The sequence below is a fragment of the Lytechinus variegatus genome, chromosome 7, assembly GCF_018143015.1.
Source record: "Lytechinus variegatus isolate NC3 chromosome 7, Lvar_3.0, whole genome shotgun sequence".
In the NCBI taxonomy this organism is placed as follows: Eukaryota; Metazoa; Echinodermata; class Echinoidea; order Temnopleuroida; family Toxopneustidae; genus Lytechinus; species Lytechinus variegatus.
In genome coordinates this window covers 10268239-10287771 of record NC_054746.1, presented here as the reverse complement: position 1 = coordinate 10287771, position 19533 = coordinate 10268239, and the positions used below count along the sequence as shown (strand labels likewise).

Below are 19533 nucleotides of genomic sequence, written 5' to 3'. Positions count from 1 at the left end.
TTTATTGTTTAGCTCACAAACACTTGACATATTAAGTGCATCAATGTCTGTATATTTTTATTTGTATTATTTATTATATGTAATGTAAATAAAGTTTTACTTTGAAAAGTCAAAAAAAGTCTTCCCTTTTTTTCTGGGGTGGGGTCGGTCTCCGTAAGTGTTGATGATTTTTTTTTCTTTTTTCTTTCGTATGTTTTAATTAGTATTGTAATCGATGTTCGATTTGAACCCTGCAAATTCGAAACTCTGGTCTTGATCGAGTTTTGAATAATTTTTTTTAACTTACAAATACCGGATGCTTCATCATCATCATCATCATCATATCACCATGATTATTACCATCATCATCATTATAGGGCGGATCCAGGATTTTCCAGGGGCGTGGTGGGCTTTTTTTGTGCACGGAAAATTTGACATGCAAAAAAAGGTCCTCGCTTCTGTTCTCTGAATCATTCCATTAAAAAAATAATATGTTGGTTTGAGAGAAAATAATGTAATATATTAAATAATATGCCCGGATAATATGTCAGGAAATCAAGCAAGTTCAGAACGAAGCCAATATATCACAGGTCACAGTTACATCCCGGGCCGGGATCTATAGCCAATCCAGACCGAATCCAGAGATATGATCAGAGGCTCCGTTCACATCACTGGATAGTGTAGCGGCACAGTACGGTACGGACGCCTATCCTGACTATATTGCGAGCGTTGTTTCATGCTTTTCTTACTCCTTAGGTCGAAGAAGTCTTGCCCGAAAATCTTAAACTCTTTGCGTTTGACGATCAACATGACGATGAGAATGCAGGAGGATGACCTTGCCTTCGTATAGAGAAGATTAAGTTTGGCCACTCACAAGTTAGTGATGTTGTTTAATTAATTAGAGGCTTAGTTTGATTGAGGTCATTGCGTATCGCGTTGTGTGCGATTCTTATGCACGCAGGTTGGTTAAGAGATTATCACGTTTCCATGGTTGGATTGAGTACCGGCACAATATAGGATGGGGGGTCGGGTGTCCGGACACTTTATCTTTTTGAAGCCTTCTTTTTTGTCTTTGGAATTGGATTACACTAAAAATATGAATTCAATACTTGAAGTAATCTTCTATTTTGTTCTATATAATATTTCCTAACATTTTGTACTGAAAATTGATGAAACTTCGCTTGTGAATTTTTCCAAATCAACTCAAATGACTTGAAAATTGATCGTCCGGACACACAAAAACTGTGTATACTTTCCGGGAAGGCGGAAAATTTGAGCATAGGGGTAGCCTGGAGGCATCTGGGGAGTAAAATTATTTCTACTATACGTAGGCTTCCCATCATCACGCCTGGCACGGCAAGGCAGCGTAGCTCAGTCGGCTAGACCGCATGTTTCGGATAAGATTGTAGATCTCAACGTGAGGGGTTCGAGTCCCACTCATGCCCACTTGTTCACTGCAACCATCCTGCCTGTGGGGAATCTACAGGTAGGACTATGGTATGCCAATGCTGTACAAGTCATAGGTCATAGCACACACTTTAAAAAATCATTAAGATATCACTTTTGCGACCAAAATTACCAATTTCCATACAGTTGCAATTTATTTTTCATTAGTAACTTGGGAATATTTTTTGTATTCACCAGAGCGCTCAAAAACTTGAATTTTGGGCATATTTTTGTGTACGCCCTCTATTGGTGGAAAGTAATATGGCAAGAAAATTTTCATTTTTCAATCTCTATTTTTAATTAAGAAAAAAAAATAAAGAATAAAATTTACATAAGAGCCAAGTTATATGATGAATAGCTGTATTGGAAACTGACAGTGTAAAAAAATCAAGCATTTGTCCCATAGAAAAAGAGAAAATAATCCAAACATTGTCAACCTTATTTTGTCACACATAGAGATGTAACTGAGAACAAGGTTATATCATAACCTTGTTCATTGAATGAGTGCTCATGCCGAAACGCGTCTAAAAAAAATATCTAATGCTATAGCATTGTGTGTTATCGTGCCTCACCACTGTATTCAGTGCAGGTGAGAATGCAGTTGGAAAACACTCTGTCCATCAGAAAGGACGCAAATGTTGGTCCCGTGTATAGGAGTCATAACCTATGCACGTTAATACCAATACACTATTCATCAAAGAGTAGGGTGTTCACCTGGTGTTTTGCACCTGCCGATCCCGGTAAGTCAAGTCAATCTTGATCTTGATTATCACTGTGTGAAGGGTAATTTACCCCTGACATTACAGTCTTTTCTTCTGTTCTGGAATATATGAACAAAAACTTTTGCAAATCATATTCACAATTCTTAAAGAAAATCCTGCACAATAGCATTACAAAATAGTTAAATCTTAAGGAAGAACATTCTTATTGGGATCTTGTGTAGGAAAAATAATATGCTATAATTACTTAAAGAAGAATTAGCATAAGCCCTGGCCATTCCTTCAATTAAAAAGTTGTAGTAGAATTAGTACCACTTGTGTGAAAAATATTGCTGTAAGTTCAGTAGATTGGTAGGGACAGTGATTTTCCGTGATCGCGGAAAACGGACAGAATTCATGGAAATGGCCTTTCGAAACGGAAAGTGGCATTTTAATGGAAAATCACAGAAAACCTTTTTTTCATCAGAATACACAGAACAGCAACAAAAATTACTCCAAAATCTCAACAAAATACGAATATTAAAATGGCCACAAAATAGAGGGCGCATGCAGTACGGCCCTGCAACGCATGCAATCCGACCCCACATTATCAGAACGTACCACACTTATGCCTGAACAAATAGCCGAACTCCTCGAGTTCGTCCTCAGATCCACATATTTTCTGTACAGAGGCTCTTTCTATGAGCAAACAGAAGGAGCAGCAATGGGTAGCCCAGTCTCAGCGGTTGTGGCTAACCTATATATGGAAGGATTTGAACAGAACGCTTTGCCCAAGTGTCCTTCCACATGCCGCCCACGGGTGTGGAAGAGATACGTCGATGACACTTTCATAATTGTAAATAATTCCGAAGCAGACAGCCTACTCGCATACATGAACAGCCAGCAACCGTCCATCCAGTTCACTCTGGAGACTGAACAAGGAGGGAAATTAGCATTCCTTGATACGCTAGTCCAAAGACACGAGGGCGGGAAACTTTCCACCTCTGTCTACCGCAAGCCCACTCATACAGACCAATACATACCATATGATTCTCATCACGACAAATCGGTCAAGAAGGGTCTTGTTAAATGTCTGTTCGACAGAGCAGCACGTATTATAACTCACCCGCCTGAACTCCCGAAAGAAAGAGCACACATACGTGGTGCCTTATACAGCAACGGCTACCCACGCCGTTTTATCAAGAACACTTTCAAGAAAAAACAAACACCAAGGGATCAGAAGGTTTTCAAGACTTGTACAGTCTTGCCATACATAGATGGCCTTTCACAACAACTTAAACGCCGATTAGAAGGTCACGGTATCCGAACGGTTTTCCGCTCGGACACCACCTTACGCAAACAGCTTGTACGCCCCAAAGACCCTATCCCTGATCACAGACGTGATGGCGTAGTATACAACATTCCTTGCCAGGGATGTGACGGGTCTTACATCGGAGAGACAGCCCGACCGATAATTGAACGCATTTCTGAACACAAGCGCGATGTTCGGTTACAGCGAACCGACACATCCGCGGTGGCAGAACATGCTTGGGAGAAGCAACACCACCCAGATTGGGAGGGTGTACATTGCATTGCCAAAGAAAGACATTGGTATACACGCAGGATTAAGGAGGCTATTAGTATACGTCTTTGTCCTAACAACTTCAACAGAGACAGCGGGATCGACATCCCCGATTTCTGGATGCGAACCATCCGACAGCACAATACCCCCTTACCTGGCAGTGCACGCCTACCCGATCGTTCCCGGCCCCGATCGAGGGACCGCTCAGCCAGTCAACCCCCGCCCACGGGAAACTAGCGAGCCCGCCAATTTTTGGTCTCATTTGCATATTGCCGACCCACGGCGTATTTGCATATAATTTGCATAACTCCTGACCAATCACACAACGGATCAGTGCCCACCTATTGTTCTCGCGCTTGTGCGTACGGTCTTGGAGATTAGTATAAATACAGTACGATATCGGACAATCCTTGTCACTTGATAAAGAGTTGCAGCGGCACTCGAAAGCTCGTGAACTTGTAAGCTAGTGAACACTTTTTGCGAGAGTGATCACGAATTTCCTAGAAAGCCAGTGAACACTTTTTGCGAGAGTGATCACGAATTTCCTTGTTGACCATAGTAGATTGCGAGACAAATGAATACCCTCTAGCGATTAAGTTTTACCATATCTCGCCCATTTGCTTGTAACAGGTACCATCACATTGCTCTGATTATCACGAACACACTACTGAGGTCCACAAGATGAATATGCTACACTAAAATTACAATTCCTGTTCACTCGTGCATTACATTTAAATTTAGTAACTCATGAAATTTGCCTAAGAAACCATAACTTTTCTCAATTATAAATAACACAACACCCTTAGCTTTGTAAGTTCCAAAGGACTAACCTCTCTAAGGCTAATTCCGGCCCATCCCAACCGAGCTTAGTCTGTCAAGAGGAGAGAAGGGGGGGTAGAGATAGAGGGAGGGGTTGCTAAATGTTCTGTTGACCTTTATCCCATCAATGTACTTAACCTACTTAAGTCCTATCTTACCCTCATTTTCCCGACTCTCATGAACACATTGCTGTGATCCACATGATAAAGTCAAAATGCTGCACTAAAAATTGCAGTTCACGATCACTCATGCATTAAATTTCAAATTAATAATTCATGAAATTTTCTCAAACAACAAACTGATCATTAATATTTTACTTCATCACAAATCCCTCAACTTTGCAAGTTTCAAACAAAAACAACCCCAGCCTAATTTTCATACCCTTTGTTTCAGTGGGCAGTGCTTGCTCAAGCATGAATGGTTTTCAAACTTTTGGTGTCATTTGAAAGTTAATTTTATTGGCTTTCCATAAGCCTTCCCCCCAAAGTGGTATATTTTTTATTTGGCAGCTATTTAAAAAGTGTATAGTTTTTTTGGGGGGATGCAATGTGGTGTATGTATAGTGTGACTGTGACACCACCATTACAGTACATTTCTATTCGAATCTCATTCAATTTGATTTTTTCTTTTATGTTACATTGCAGATTTGTGTTCAGTTGCTAGTTGGTCACTTGTTGTAGTTCACCATCCCATATTTCAGAAACATCCGGCCACACCTGGAAGACATACAAGACCTGTGAAATAGATGGCCGACTACTTTGATGAGGATGGGGCTCATCACTGGGAGGATGAGGATGACCATTACTTGGAGTTGGAGAGGTTCGACGTAGACGACGAACCTCGGTCCAGTTCGGATGGCTCCAGCAGCGATTGCTGTGATGTCGTCCTCCCGTACGAGAGTGAGCATCCCAACAAGTATGTCCCTTGGGCCATGAAGCAGTATCCTCCGGAGGTCATTGAGGCATGGACCATGCTTCATAACTGCACGCTGTCCGGCAATCAACAACCTGCTCCAGAGTTCTTGGACAAGTTGTCCAAAGAAGGTAATGGTATCTCATAGACTACTCAGTTATGAGTGTAAACAAATCTATTTTTTAACATTACTTTCTTTTCTTGATCTTTTTTTTTTCTTATGGCGATCAACAACTTGCTTCAGAGTTCTTGGGCAAGTTGCCCAAAGAAAATACAGGTTTCTTATAGATTTACCCTCGTTAGTGTACAAAATTCACATTTCACAATCATTCATATTTGCTTATTTGGTAATTTATCTGAATTGGGTGATATTGTGAAGGTCAGGCTCAACCACTGATCTTCATTTTAGCAGAATTGCGTCTCAAACTAGTTACTTGTATGAAGGTAAAAACTATTTATTGCAGATAATTATAGAGTATTGACTGGCCTGGAGGGAAACATCAAATGTGTTGCCTGCAACAGAATCATTTTGGCCCGAGTCTTTAGACGAGGGCAATATGGTTCTTTTAAGGGCGACATATTTGATGTTTACCAAAAGAAGAACCAGTCAATATCATTACTATTAACTTATGCTATACAATGTGTAATTTAAGCTATTATTTGGAACAATATTAATGTGCCTGTTTTCTTATCACTACTTTTGATTTCCGGTTATTCACGACCTGAGCGAAGTAACCCCTAATAAGCAATTGTTACGTAATTGTTATCTTGTAGTCGCGCATCATGCATGGCGCGCACCTACACTCAACGCGTAGAATTCTACAATGCGTTGATTTATAAACTGGTTCCACTCAGATTTCTGAAATACTGAAATTAGCGATCGAAATCGGCTCCAACTGCGCAAACGCACTAGCAGAAATATGTCCAATATTGCCATCTATTTTGCACATGATTTCTATTGGCAAAGCCCGGGGAGGGCAACAAATGTTTAACTCGTTGGTCTTAGATTGAAAGTAGCGAGTGAAATATGATTTTTATTTATCTCCTAAAATGCCTTGTAAAGGTAATAATTCACAATATGACCTGTCTTGTCAGCCAAAGCCGGTAAGAAGAGATATGCTTAGATCCCATATGGATGTCACTTTACGTTGTGCCTGGGATGTATATCCTTTTTGCCATGTGATTGTTTGTCAGGGTGAACAATCAAATAGTTAGAACTTACAAGATTCCTGGATTATCAGAAATCACATAAAAGTTGACCTATTTAGATGACCTGTAGACCATAAAATATTAAAGATTATAGCGACCAACTTCTAAATAATCAATGTCTGCAATCAGTTATCAACATCTGGCGATTATTTGATTAGTTTAAACTTAGTGCACTCATAACCTTTTGGAGTACTTGTGTTTCTTGTGGCCTCAAAAGAGTACATTGTTTTTCTATCCATTTTTTTATATCAATGGTAATAGCTTTGATTGGTCTTGAAGGAGGTTTCACTGCAGGGGCTGGGGAATGGTTTTCAGAGTTTGGGGGCTGAGCTAAAAGTGCAGGGGGGGAGGGCTGACCATGCAAAAAATCACAATCCTAGGGCTGTTTTTGTATACGGTTTGGGGGGCTGAAGCTCCACCCCCCATCCGCTTCAGCGGCACCTACACTGTTTTGCCAGTAGCATTACTTGGCAGAAAGAGTATCATCACACTAAGCTATTTCGTCCCCCCTCCCCCCTTAGTACTGGACCAACCAAACCATGAAGGGGAAACACTGCTGTACATGGCTGCTTTCAGGGGACACCACCGGATGGTTGCTACCTTGCTCAATGCTGGAGCAAACCCTCACAAGGGAGATGAGTTCTTTGACATGACTCCACTCTTTGTAGGTAAGCTAAGTACTCTAGGGGATCATGTCATGAAACAAAATAGTCAATTTTGGCTCGGAGTGATTTTTTTTCAGTGCAAATTACTGACTCTTTGCTTCCTGAAATGCCCCCCTGGGGCCCATGGCATAAAACTTTTTACCTGAGAAAACTCAGGTTGTTTTTACCGGAGTTTTTGCCCTGTGTTAAAGTCAATGGCAGAAATCAGACTAACCTTATTTTTCAGTTTTTTACCAGAGTTTTCTCAGGTAAAAAGTTTTATACAACAGGCCCCTGTGCATGTATTTTCTGGGTGATATTTCAATATCATCAAAATTATGTGATATTGAAATAATTAATGGTTTTATGATTATGTTCATATGAACATGATATCAAAATATTGTCAATTGTGAAAAGTTAAGCACTATGTATTGACTACAAATGCTGCTCTGTATTGCTTCAAATCAACTCAGAACTTCTAAATTTGGTACACAAATGCCCGTTTTTCATGGACAAACACTGAAGAAAATCTTACTTTCATTTCCCCCTATCCCTGCTCCCACCGAATTGCAGCTCATTATGAACGTATATGTTGAATTGTTGGACTCTGCATTATATCCTGTTAATGACAATATTTTGCTGGCGATAATCAACTGACATTGAAATCAAATATTGAACAGCCCTATTCTCCAGAGCTTGGACGACTAGATAATAATTTCCTTCTTAATGATTACTTCTTTTTATAATGTAATCAGTGATCAGTTCAAAGTAAACTGTGCTTAGGTTCACTTGAATATACATATCGAACAAGCTAGTGATTAGACGACTAGATAATAATTTCCTTCTTAATGATTACTTCTTTTTATAATGTAATCAGTGATCAGTTCAAAGTAAACTGTGCTTAGGTTCACTTGAATATACATATCAAACAAGCTAGTGATACAGTATTCTTGTATTGTTTTACACCTTATGTTTGTAGTAATTTTCTTTTGGAAGTATTGAAAGATAAAATGTTATCTCTTCAAAAATGTGAGCAGGCCTTTAAACCCTTTCATTCAGGATGCCAGTTCTTGTTCTTTGTGTCTGTCACTCCCTTTCTCTGACTGCCATTCCCTCTCTCTGTATCTCTCTCCTTTTACAGCTGTTCAAAATTGTCACATTGAGTGCGTCAACAAGTTGCTTGAGCATGTCCCTGTCAATCATGAGAACAACAGTGGTTTCACTGCCCTCTTCAAGGCAGCTCAGTTTGGACCTCACAAAGACATGCTACGTTACCTCAGCCAACCTCCTCCGCATCTACAGGAAATAATACGTAAAACAAGACCGCAGAATGAAGTTATCTTAGATACTCTGCTTGAAAAAGGTAATCAGCTGTACTGATTGAGTGGTTGATTCACCATACTTCCAATACAAAATTTATGTTATAAACCAAAATATGTTAATACTCTATTAAAAAAGGAAAATATGGCATGCCAAGTTATTACGAAAGAGAAATGTGGTATGCTGTCTTGACCTACCAGAAGAATGTATGGCATACAGTATTAATGAAATAGTAGAGATTGATAGTGTACTCAGAAGTGTTACACAAGAAGAACAGATGGACGTGAATTAACACAAGGTGTTGAAAACCTATGAGTTTTGGGGGGGGGGTAGGGCTTTTGGCTATTAGAGGAGCTCTAGTTACTTCATAATTAACCTTAAAGAGAAATTCCAGTAGTTGCAGTAAACACTGATTTCATGAGAAAGTCTGTAAAACCAGGCTTAATTGTCAGTATATCATCGAGGATGAAGATCTGGTACAGTTACATAAACTGAACTTTGTGAAATCTTGAAATCTACGCTGACTACGTTCAAACTGAAGATCACCAACACAGATAGGCACACGTGGGACAGTGTATTATTATTGCTGGAATAAAGACCCGATGGAAGTGACCAAACCCACGCTTATTTTGCTCATTTCTCAGCAATTACACAGTTTCTCCAAGAATCCTTTGGCACATATTTTTTATTCATACAAACAAACACTTGGGTGGACATTATATTAGATTCTGTAAAAAGTCATTTTGAGATCGTTACCAAAACTGGAATTTATCTTTAAGAATAAACAGTTGAAATTTCATTGCCTGGCACCCTTCTTCTTGGTTCTTCTTGGAACAGAAAAGTATAATTTTCCTATGTTTTTTTTATTTGTCAATGGGATAATAAGTGCTGGATGTGTTTTTCCATTGCGTGTCGATTAGAAAATTCTAGCAGTGGAAGATTTTTGTTGTACTGGCCTCTTTAGTGAAGACACTGATCAAGGGGAATTTTTTTTTTAAACAGTAATTTTCACTGACAAATGATAATAATAATAGCTGTATTTATAAAGCACTTCTTGCCTGGGGATACAAAGCGCTGCTATTATTACCCCGGCTTTAGTTGTGTTGCCTATATAGGAATTTCTTCCTACCTGGTACCCATTCACCTCACCTGGGTTGAGTGCTGCAAAATGTGGGTAAATTTCTTGCTGAAGGAAAACACAACATGGCTGGGTCCCTCGGATTGAATAACGAGTTATATAACCACTAGACCATGACGCCCCAAAGAATATGTTCATAGCCAATCAGATGCAGGGATTTAAGTAGATTTTAACACTTGTTGGTAAAAATCACTGACTCTTTACTTTATGAAATGCTCCCAAGAACACTAATTACTTGTAGACCTTCAGCATGCGCAAGGGGAGTGCTTTATGAAAAAAAAGGAATTTGTGAATTTCACTGATTTATTTGCTCTGAGCCAATCAGATGCAAGGATTTCAATAGCTTATGACATTTGTCAGTAAAATTCATTGACTATTTGCTTCATGAAATCATCCCAAGAAAGGCAAGAACACTAACTACTCGTCTTCATCTTGATCAGGAGCCGATGTAAACTTCACATCCAAGGTTGGACTCACACCTCTGTTGGTGGCCACCAGGGAGAACAACGTGTATGCGGTGCGGAGGTTACTGGATTGTGGGGCCGATCCTATGGCTCTATACAAGCATCCTATCTCATCCATGAAATCACCCCTCTCTGCCCTCGATATGGCTGCCGAAGATGAGAGCACAGAGTAAGGAATGGATAGACCACTTTTCTTTTGCCATTAATTAGGGCTCCAGGGCCCTGTGACATAAAGTTTTGTGATTGGTCATAGTTCTGATTTCCGCAGTTGATTACATTGCTTATTGTATATTTTCATAAGTAAAGAAAAATACAGTAGCCTCATGATCATTCACAAGGTCAAAGTTCATTTAAGGTCCATAAACTTTTTTAAATGATTATTTTACCATAATTTTTACTCTTCAATTAATTTCCAGGAGAACTAATGATTTAAAACGTAAGAAAGCAATATCAAGGTATTTGATCAAATTCATTCAGTTTTCATGTTCTATATGAAAGGAGAATCAGAGGTAGGGAATACAAGTATGACAAGTATATGATTTTTACATGTAAATTTATGAAAATGTTTGACATGCTGTTTAATTGAATTGTACATTGCAATGTAGGCAAGACTGCCCGGGATGTTCCACTTGTAAAGGTACAGTTGAACTTCCGATCCCCCTCCCTCTTGCCTCCACCAATCTCAATTTGTGGACAGTGACATTGTTTCAGTATGGAGTCCACACTGAAACAAAATTAGTCTTCAAATTGATAACCTTATAATGTGGATGTGGATTTATATTTTGTATCTTCAGTACCCAAAGTAAACCTGTCTATTTTCTTTTCTTCCTTTGCAGATCATTACAAGTCATTCTAGAGAAGTGTAGTGATAATAAGACCTTAATGTCAAGGAACAGTGCAATGTGCTTAGCGGTTCGCAAGGGGAATCTCCCCTGTGTTCAGGCGCTCATTGATGCAGGATTTGATGCTGACATGGGTGTCAAGCTACCCCCAGCAGAACTTGAGCAGTTCCGATCATCGGAAGATGCGCTTCCTATCCTCACCTGCATTGACAAGGTCAATCTTGAACTAGCGAGGTATCTCCTGTCAAAGGGGGCGTCACCGCTTTATCACAATCTTCCCATCGCCGAGCCACTGGATAGATGCCCTCTCTACAATGCCTTTCTAAAGAGCAGCGCACTCTTGGAGATCCTCCTCGCTCACTGTGCCGACATGAAATCTTGCCCATCTCTCAGAGACATCCATTTTCCTATCAGAGATGCCGCTGTGTGGGAGCGACCGCCGTCATGCTTTGAAGTCATATTGCGGGCTGGATTCAGGCTTGATTTAGACTCTGTGAATTTCAGTGATATTCATCTGCAGGGAAGGACTATTGAGGATGTCGCTAGGATTTGGTGGTTTTATACAGACGAAATTCCAAAGGATGAACATCTCAATGCAATTCTTGTTGACTTTATTGGTAAGGAAACTACAGTTTATGTTGAAGTTTTATTCATTGTGTACTCTCTTCAGTTGAAATAATGCATCTTCATAACATCAAGGCTTGAAATAGACCACCAGTCTAATTAATCATGTTCATTGATTTCTTATTTTTACTTGTGTGCATATCGCTTTATTCTAAGTTAATAGACCCCCCTCCCTCCAAAAAAAAAAGTGTCTATCTATTCCAATTCATGATATGATAATATGAATTTATATGCCCTAAAGTAGCTATGATATTGAGGATATACATAAAATCCGTGTTTGGATGAATTGTGTGAGTGTTTATGGAAATTAATTTTGATCCATTTCCATCTCCGTATTATTATTTGCGAGAGATAACAATTTTCTGAGAATGGAATGGTCAGAAATTTTCAGGATATGATCTTTGTCAGTAGTCTTCTGATATCCAATAATTCACTAAACTTGTAGGATAAGGGTGCAAAGTGCCCTTATAAATAAAAATAAAAAATAAAAACATTAACTGATGGATGCTAGATATCTCAAAATTCAAACTATCACAAGGTTCACAGTTGAGGAAATATTAAACAAACACAACACTTTTGTAAGATTGGAATTCTTGATGAAACTTGAGTATAATTCACATTACTGGCCCTTTATCAAAATTTTGTATATTCACTGTTAATCTAATTGTAAATGAAATTCAGAGTAAAACTATGACATTGGTACTTCACCATATAAACAGATGAGAATTTGAGTGTGTCCAAGGTCAATGAAGCCATCTTGAATTGGTGATTAATTACAATTAGTAAGCCCTATTATTCAATTCAATTCAAGGTTTATTAAAAACATGAGTTGCAGCCAAATGGCTGCATTGGTCATGTATACAAAGTAAAAACAATTAAAAGACTCATAACATATTTCAAACATTAAAAAGCAGTAACCTTTGTAAAAACTGACGTGAGAAATATGTGTATAGGCAAGAATACTTAAGCAATGAAAATTTATATACATGTACATAAGATAATGAGGAAAGGGTAAATTAAAAATAATGAAATCAAAATACGTAAACTGTAAAAGATCAATAAAAATATATGGATATTAAATAAAAGAGTTGATTTCCTCATTTATTAAAAAACTCAGAGGTGCTAGTCTTCAGACTTCTACCTGATTCCGGGCCTTGACAATTTACCATTTTGAACTTTTTATGGATTTGTATAGTGCATTCCACAAAAAAGGAAAGCGTTTTTTTTTTTTGAGTAAGATATCTCAATAATTGGATATGTTTCGATCATAAAATTTTGATCAATGGAAAATGGAATCTCTTCTTTGAATTAATACCAAATACTTACTGAATTGTTCACACATTGTGAAGTGAAAACCATTAATTCTGAGGCATGTCAGAAACAATTTGGGCAGATACATGGAATCAGTACCCGCTCTCATTAAGAAACGAGTGAAAGAAATTTAACAAAGAATACAAAAGATATGCTATGAGCCATCCCTTTCTTGTGCACGTTCATAGCAATATGAACAGATCTCAACCAATTTTTCTGTGCAACTTTATTTTGACATTAAATTTTCAAACTGTTCTTGATCATCTATGCGTAAACAATTCATATCTTATTTGTTATCAAAATGAGGAAGAAAACTTTATTATATAATGATGTAAATGATAGACCATAAATCGTTTGAGTGTGTTAAACAAGTAACTGGCAATTTCGGTTATCTATTTTGTGGAAGGCATTTTATGCAACATGTGCGGCTTTGATGAATTCTGGCTTGATTCCAATCCTATATTTACTAGCAACCTTTCATTTATGGATAGCCACCCACTGTTATTTTCCTATATTATTATTTGTTACATTTCAGTATTAATGAGTTTATATTGTAGTCTTTTTATCAGTTTTTTTTTCAGAAAGAACTTAAGTCTCCCTGCCATATTTTTGATGACAAAGCTGAACAAATTTTGTTTCATTTGTCTCCTTTTATTCAGAAATGCCTCGGTCACTGGCTGACCTATGTCGAGTGACAATACGAAGGAGCATCAGCTTTCCCAAACTGGCCAAGCCTTCGACGTCTGTGCGGCTCTTGCCAATACCCCAACACTTGCAGGATTACGTTGGACATATGTGAACGGAACGGAGACAGATAGAAGCTCAAAAGTGCGGTGACAGGTGTCGTGGCGTGCATCTGTAATCCGATCTGTGTGGGGAAGTTACAAATCCATGCATGCCCTGGTTACGTCGTTCGGATCTTGACGTTAAAGATTGATCCCAGACGTCCACAATCATATCTGATTGACACATGTCTGACAAAACTCAATTTCACATACAGTGTGGTGATGACTGAAGATATGTAATCGAGTCTTCCTCAATGAATTCTATTTGACAAAATCCAGGATTTCATTTTGCTTATCTTCTCCTTACAATGTTGACTTGACGAAGGGCTGCACACTATGAGAATAAAGTTGAAATAAATTATCACTGAAGCTTCAATAAATAGAAGATATTAGGCCAGCTAATGTTATTGTAACGCTTAAGGCATCAATATTTTTCAGACAAGGTATTTGCCATGAAATGCAACAAACCCAGACTCTATCTCCATAACCCAACTCCAGCTCACCAGATCCCCCGGAAAACATTGTAAAGATGTCATCTCTAACCAAGAGTTTTTTCCCATCTCAGTATTTCTAATATTTCTTATTAGCCTTGGCTTGACATCATGTGTCAATTATTCGTAGGGAATAGGAACAATAAATTGTTGTTTCATGTATTTACAGCTGCCGATAATGGATAACTCAAATATGCAATATCTGCAACCTTACTTGGAAAAAAGACCTGATTTCTTTTCTTCCAAAACTATTCATCTTATTTGACTTAGCTTCTATAGAGGCGATTAAGAACCCATTCTCAACCTTCGCCTTTCAAGTTGTTATTTTTAAAGCTCTGCATAAAGGTTTTGCCTGATTTTAGGACCAACAAGCTTTTGAGGAAATGAACGAGATGATCAAGTTTCATTGACATTGGATAAAGTGTATCTGTATTTGTGACCTACCACCCCAAAACCACCGATAAGTCACCAGGTAAGGCTCTCTGTAAATAGCCAAAATAGTAATTTAGTCCCCCAAAACCCAAAATTAAAATAATAGCACATCTGAAAGAGCAATTCTTCTTTCTACTGTAAAATTTGAAGACTTGATTTTCTTGGATACTACTTCATTACTGCGATTGCACAGTATACACATCTCATGATTGAGTGAACTCCAAACTTTAACCCTTGTTTTCACCTTACTGTTAAGCTCTTGCTGAATTTCCTCTGCATTCAATCAAGAACTTGTAATGGTTGTTGTTGGTCAGTTTTAACACATCATATATCATTTTAAAGCTTAGGAAATAAATGTTCAAGCTCAATAAAAATCTCAATATTCATTAGGGTCGACTTATCGTTGGTTTTGGGTCGCAGGTTACATTTATCATCTTGAAAGAAGCAATGTAAGAATTTCTTTCATGGTTGATTTGATTTGACTGCCTTCAAAATAATGTAATAGCTTTGATTGGTGTGGAGTTGGTTTTGTTTGTAGGACTATCATAATATTCTATATGGCTGAATTCACAATTTGAAAAAGATTAGATATTGTAGACATTTAGAGATGAAACACCAGATATATAGAAACTATTGATGATAGAAATGAATTAAAAAAAAAGACTTTTAACTTCCATCTAATGGATTAGAACATTTGAATTCACATTCGATTCTGTGCTTATCAGTGCAATAAGATACAAGGAGCATATTTGCTGCCATGCCAAGATATTTTTTAAAAAGATGGAAAAAATTTGTTTATCTAACTTGTGCTTTAAAAGAACTTATGTTATACCTTGCTGGCATGCATAGAAATAGGTGAATGGTATTTGATATCAAGTCTCAAAGAGACCATTGAATTCTTCAAACATTTCATTATTATTATTATTCCTGGAAAATATTAGTTTAAAGCTGTCACTAATGTGTTAATAAACAAGACATTCAAGTAGTTATGCCACTCTCCACCCAGGTGATAATTAGTAATACAGGAAGGATGCATGATGCTGCACAAGATGGCACACATGTGGGTGATTCCATACGTGTCGTATGGGACATTTTGTAAACAATTTCTAGTCTCTCAGCTGATTGCTTGAGCAATGAAAAATTATTTTTGGTCAATTATAAAGTTATAGTGGGTAGTCATGTGAAAAACTGATTACCAACAAAAATTGGCTGAATTAAGGGCGGAAATGTTGTGTGTCGTACGGGACTCAGAAATGTCCAGTACGACATGCAACATTTTCACATCTAATTCACCCATGGACAGCATATTTTTGTTGGTTATTTTTTTCATATGTCTATCCAGTAGTACTCTATTATTACCACAAAACAAATTGAAGTTCTTTGTTTGTTTGGACAGTAGGTTGAAAATGTTACGAAAATATCTGATTTTTCTAGCATGGAATCACCCATCTCTGAAATACTGCCGGTCTTGGTCCCTCTTCTCTGATTAATGTTTACAAACATTTCCATGAAAAAAATATTTGTTTTGCCAACCATTTTTTATGAGCTACCAGAGTCCTTGCATCTGATTGGCTCAGAGCATTTTTTTGTGTGTGAAACACTCCCCTGGTAATATGGAACAAATATCTTTGTTACTTGAAATATTCATAGCTGACAGTGTGTAAGTGCATTGCTTTATCTGGGAATGTATCTAATCACAAGAGAGAGTGTGAACTTATAATTCATTTATGCATTCTTGTAAATCAAAGCTCAAATATATCTTGCCAAGTTTGGTGAATAATCTTGCAATGCTGGTGACTTTGCAATAGGAAAAGTAGTCAATAGCCACATTGATATAACTTAATGTAAATGCTAGTGTATTTCTTTTTGAATTGTTTGATATGAATTATATTTCATGTTAGGGTATGTGGGGGTATGTGTGTGCTCAACTCTATTATCCATCATTATTTTTATTTTGAAAGTGAGATTTGATTGCTTAAGTGAGTGATAACGAAATTGGATCAAACATGGGAAATTCCTGAGAGTTTCGTTTTGTGATTCTCTTGTTTCTGACTTGCGATTTATCTGAAAATTTTCAGGGTCCATTGTCAAAAAATTTGCTAAAGTAACGCTACTGTAAATATGTACCTTCATTAGTGCTGGCACCAGTGTCTCGGTGTCTCTACTCAAACGGCAAAAATTTATCACTTTTACTTATTTTCCATTAGATTTTTTAAACATACATATGAATGAGATGTGTTAACCTAAAAGAATTTTGTTCAATGGCTCATTATTGGTAATGCTGTTTCAAAACACAACCAGAATCCAGTGTGTCCATCTTATTTGTACCTGAAACAAATAGTTATATTCCACTGACTTGTTATAAGCTACTGAAATCCTCACATCTAATTGGCTCAGAACAAATAGGTCAGTGGAAGTCACAAGATTTTTTTTCCCTTTTCCTCGTTCAGAGGTATTTTATTCTTCATATTCCTTTGTCATTTTAACAATTTCTTTCGTAACACAGTGCGTATAGAGTTACATAACAAGTTGCATATAAACATGTAATAGACAACTGTTTAAATAATCTAAATTGTAATAAAAATGAAAATTTTCTGTAGGGTTAAAGCTCTTCGAACATTTGAATTAAGTGAACATTTGATTTAAATCCCCATTTTACATAAAAAAGTATCTCTTTCTTGAACTCATACCAAATTGAATATATATTAAAAGCTCTTCCTTGCACCTTATACATGACATAGGATTTGTATATTGCATACTGTGCAAATATCATAAACAAATTAACTAACGTAAACTTGCGATTGTGAATTTTGTATCCAATGAACGTGGTTTCGTTAATAGGAATTGTGATTTTAAACATAAGTTGCAGAGAATTCTTTATCTTTATCCAAAAATCAGCAACAGGATTACATTCTAACATAATATGAACAAAAGTTCATCTACTTCACAGAACATACAAGATGTGTCATTAGCTAATTTCCAGCGACATACATTGAATTTAAAGGGTAATAAATGATGAAGCATTTTCAAGTTGTATTGTCGAATCTTGTTATACTTTAAATACTTAAGTTTGAAATTAAAACATTTTGCCATTCAAAATTTACTGGTAATCCTAATTTGGATTGCCAGTATTGTATAATATGTGGATCAGATTTTGGGGGGCTTACAAGTAAAACATAAAAATCTTTTGATTTCATATTCTTTAAATTTACAATATCTCCTCCACTGACAAGATGATAAACATGATCAGATTATTATGCTGGAAAAATAAATGAGAATGCCAGTTTCCCATTTTTTCTGGGACACTGTGTAATCTGTGTGCTTCTGTCTTTGGGTTTTCAGTACTGGATCCCATTTCATAAACACTTGTTATAATAATAAATGCCCAATTTCTATAACAAGTTTACTATCAGCCACTCAAACTGAATAATTCTAATAACTTAAAGGGATGGTCCGGTCTGAAAGTATTTATAGCTTAATAAATAGAGTAGAATTCACTGAGCAAAATGCCCAAAATTTCATCAAAATTGGATAACAAATAACAAAGTTATTGAATTTTAAAGTTTAGCAATATTTTGTGAAAACAGTCATGAATATTCATTAGGTGGGCTGATGATGTCACATCCCCACTTGTTCTTTTGTATTTTATTATATGAATAGAGGTTTCATCAATTTTTTTCCTCCAAGAACTAGAAAGATTGGATTGACAACTGATTTAGTGCATTAGATATTTATTGCGGCAACTAATTTCATTATAAGGGAGACATATTATTCACACAAGTAGGAAATAATGAAAAAAATATGATTTTATGTAATAGCATGAGAAAACGGAAAGTGGAGATGTGACATCATCAGCCAACCTAATGAATATTCATGACGACTGTTTTCACAAAATATTGCTAAACTTTATACGTCAATAACTTTAATATTTGTTATCCGATTTTGAAGAAATTTTTGGCATTTTGCTCAGTGAATTCTAATCTATGTTAGAATGTCATGTTTTATGAAGTTTCATGAATTTCATCTAGGCCTCTTTTATTCATTAGTTGATATTAATGTGTGTGACGCATGTACAGTAGGCATATCAATACATATTCATTTGTATATAATTGTGTATGTCTTAGACCATGTGCACTTTAACATAGGTCAAACTATTATTTTATAGATTTGTGCTCGTCGGCCAATGGTGTGAATGAAATTGATACAAATCTTCCTGGTTTGTGATCATGCCACGATATTGCTATTCTTGTGTCATTTCATATTCAGTTATTAGCACAATTTTAACTTTTGAAACTTCTAAAATCATGTCTTGCATTCATACTTTTGTCATCATTGTACTGTTCGATTAGTTTATTCATTTTGTTGTTCATATATGATATATATTTATATTTGCCAGTATGTCATTTGAACTTCTATTTCAAATTAATGTGACCATGTATTATTCATGTAAAATATTACCAAATATGAACAATGTCTACATTGAACTGTATATTTATTTTATTGTTTCATTTACTATTCTGTTTTTTGTGGTGTAAGTACTCAAACTAAATAATTCAACCTTTAAGGAATAACAGATTAGTACAAATAAATTTGTATTTTTTTGTTGCAATGGATTATAGATAATCTTTCACTCAAATGCATGCATGCTTAAAACTATCCAAACATTGAATCTGACAAACTGAAACTTTGGTTTGTCACCTGTTTCAGTATATATTATGGTAATTATATAATTTATCAGTTTTACAATGATAAAATTTTGGACCAGATGCATACAAATAACAATTGCTTGCAAGCTTTTGCTTCGGGAATCGGTGGTATTCACCTACACCCAATTGCA

The 19533-nt window shown here is 36.7% G+C and overlaps 1 protein-coding gene across 1 annotated transcript; it reads left to right on the top strand.

The window, feature by feature from the left end:
- Positions 1 to 687: 687 nt before the first annotated feature.
- Positions 688 to 17948, top strand: LOC121418415 (ankyrin repeat and SOCS box protein 2-like). Its single transcript, XM_041612261.1, has 7 exons — positions 688 to 855; positions 5169 to 5567; positions 7167 to 7313; positions 8431 to 8652; positions 10188 to 10380; positions 11048 to 11670; positions 13648 to 17948. Exons 2-7 carry the CDS (start codon positions 5270 to 5272, stop codon positions 13785 to 13787), a joined length of 1623 nt encoding a protein of 540 aa, XP_041468195.1. The 5' UTR covers positions 688 to 855; positions 5169 to 5269; the 3' UTR covers positions 13788 to 17948.
- The last annotated feature ends 1585 nt before the right edge of the window (positions 17949 to 19533 follow it).

Bases quoted from the DNA above. Each gene is read 5' to 3' on its own strand.
- LOC121418415 (XM_041612261.1), top strand. From the start codon at position 5,270: ATGGCCGACTACTTTGATGAGGATGGGGCTCATCACTGGGAGGATGAG. The intron at 10,381-11,047 runs GTAAGGAATGGA...CTTCCTTTGCAG, and splicing joins GCCGAAGATGAGAGCACAGA to ATCATTACAAGTCATTCTAG. The intron at 11,671-13,647 runs GTAAGGAAACTA...CCTTTTATTCAG, and splicing joins AATTCTTGTTGACTTTATTG to AAATGCCTCGGTCACTGGCT.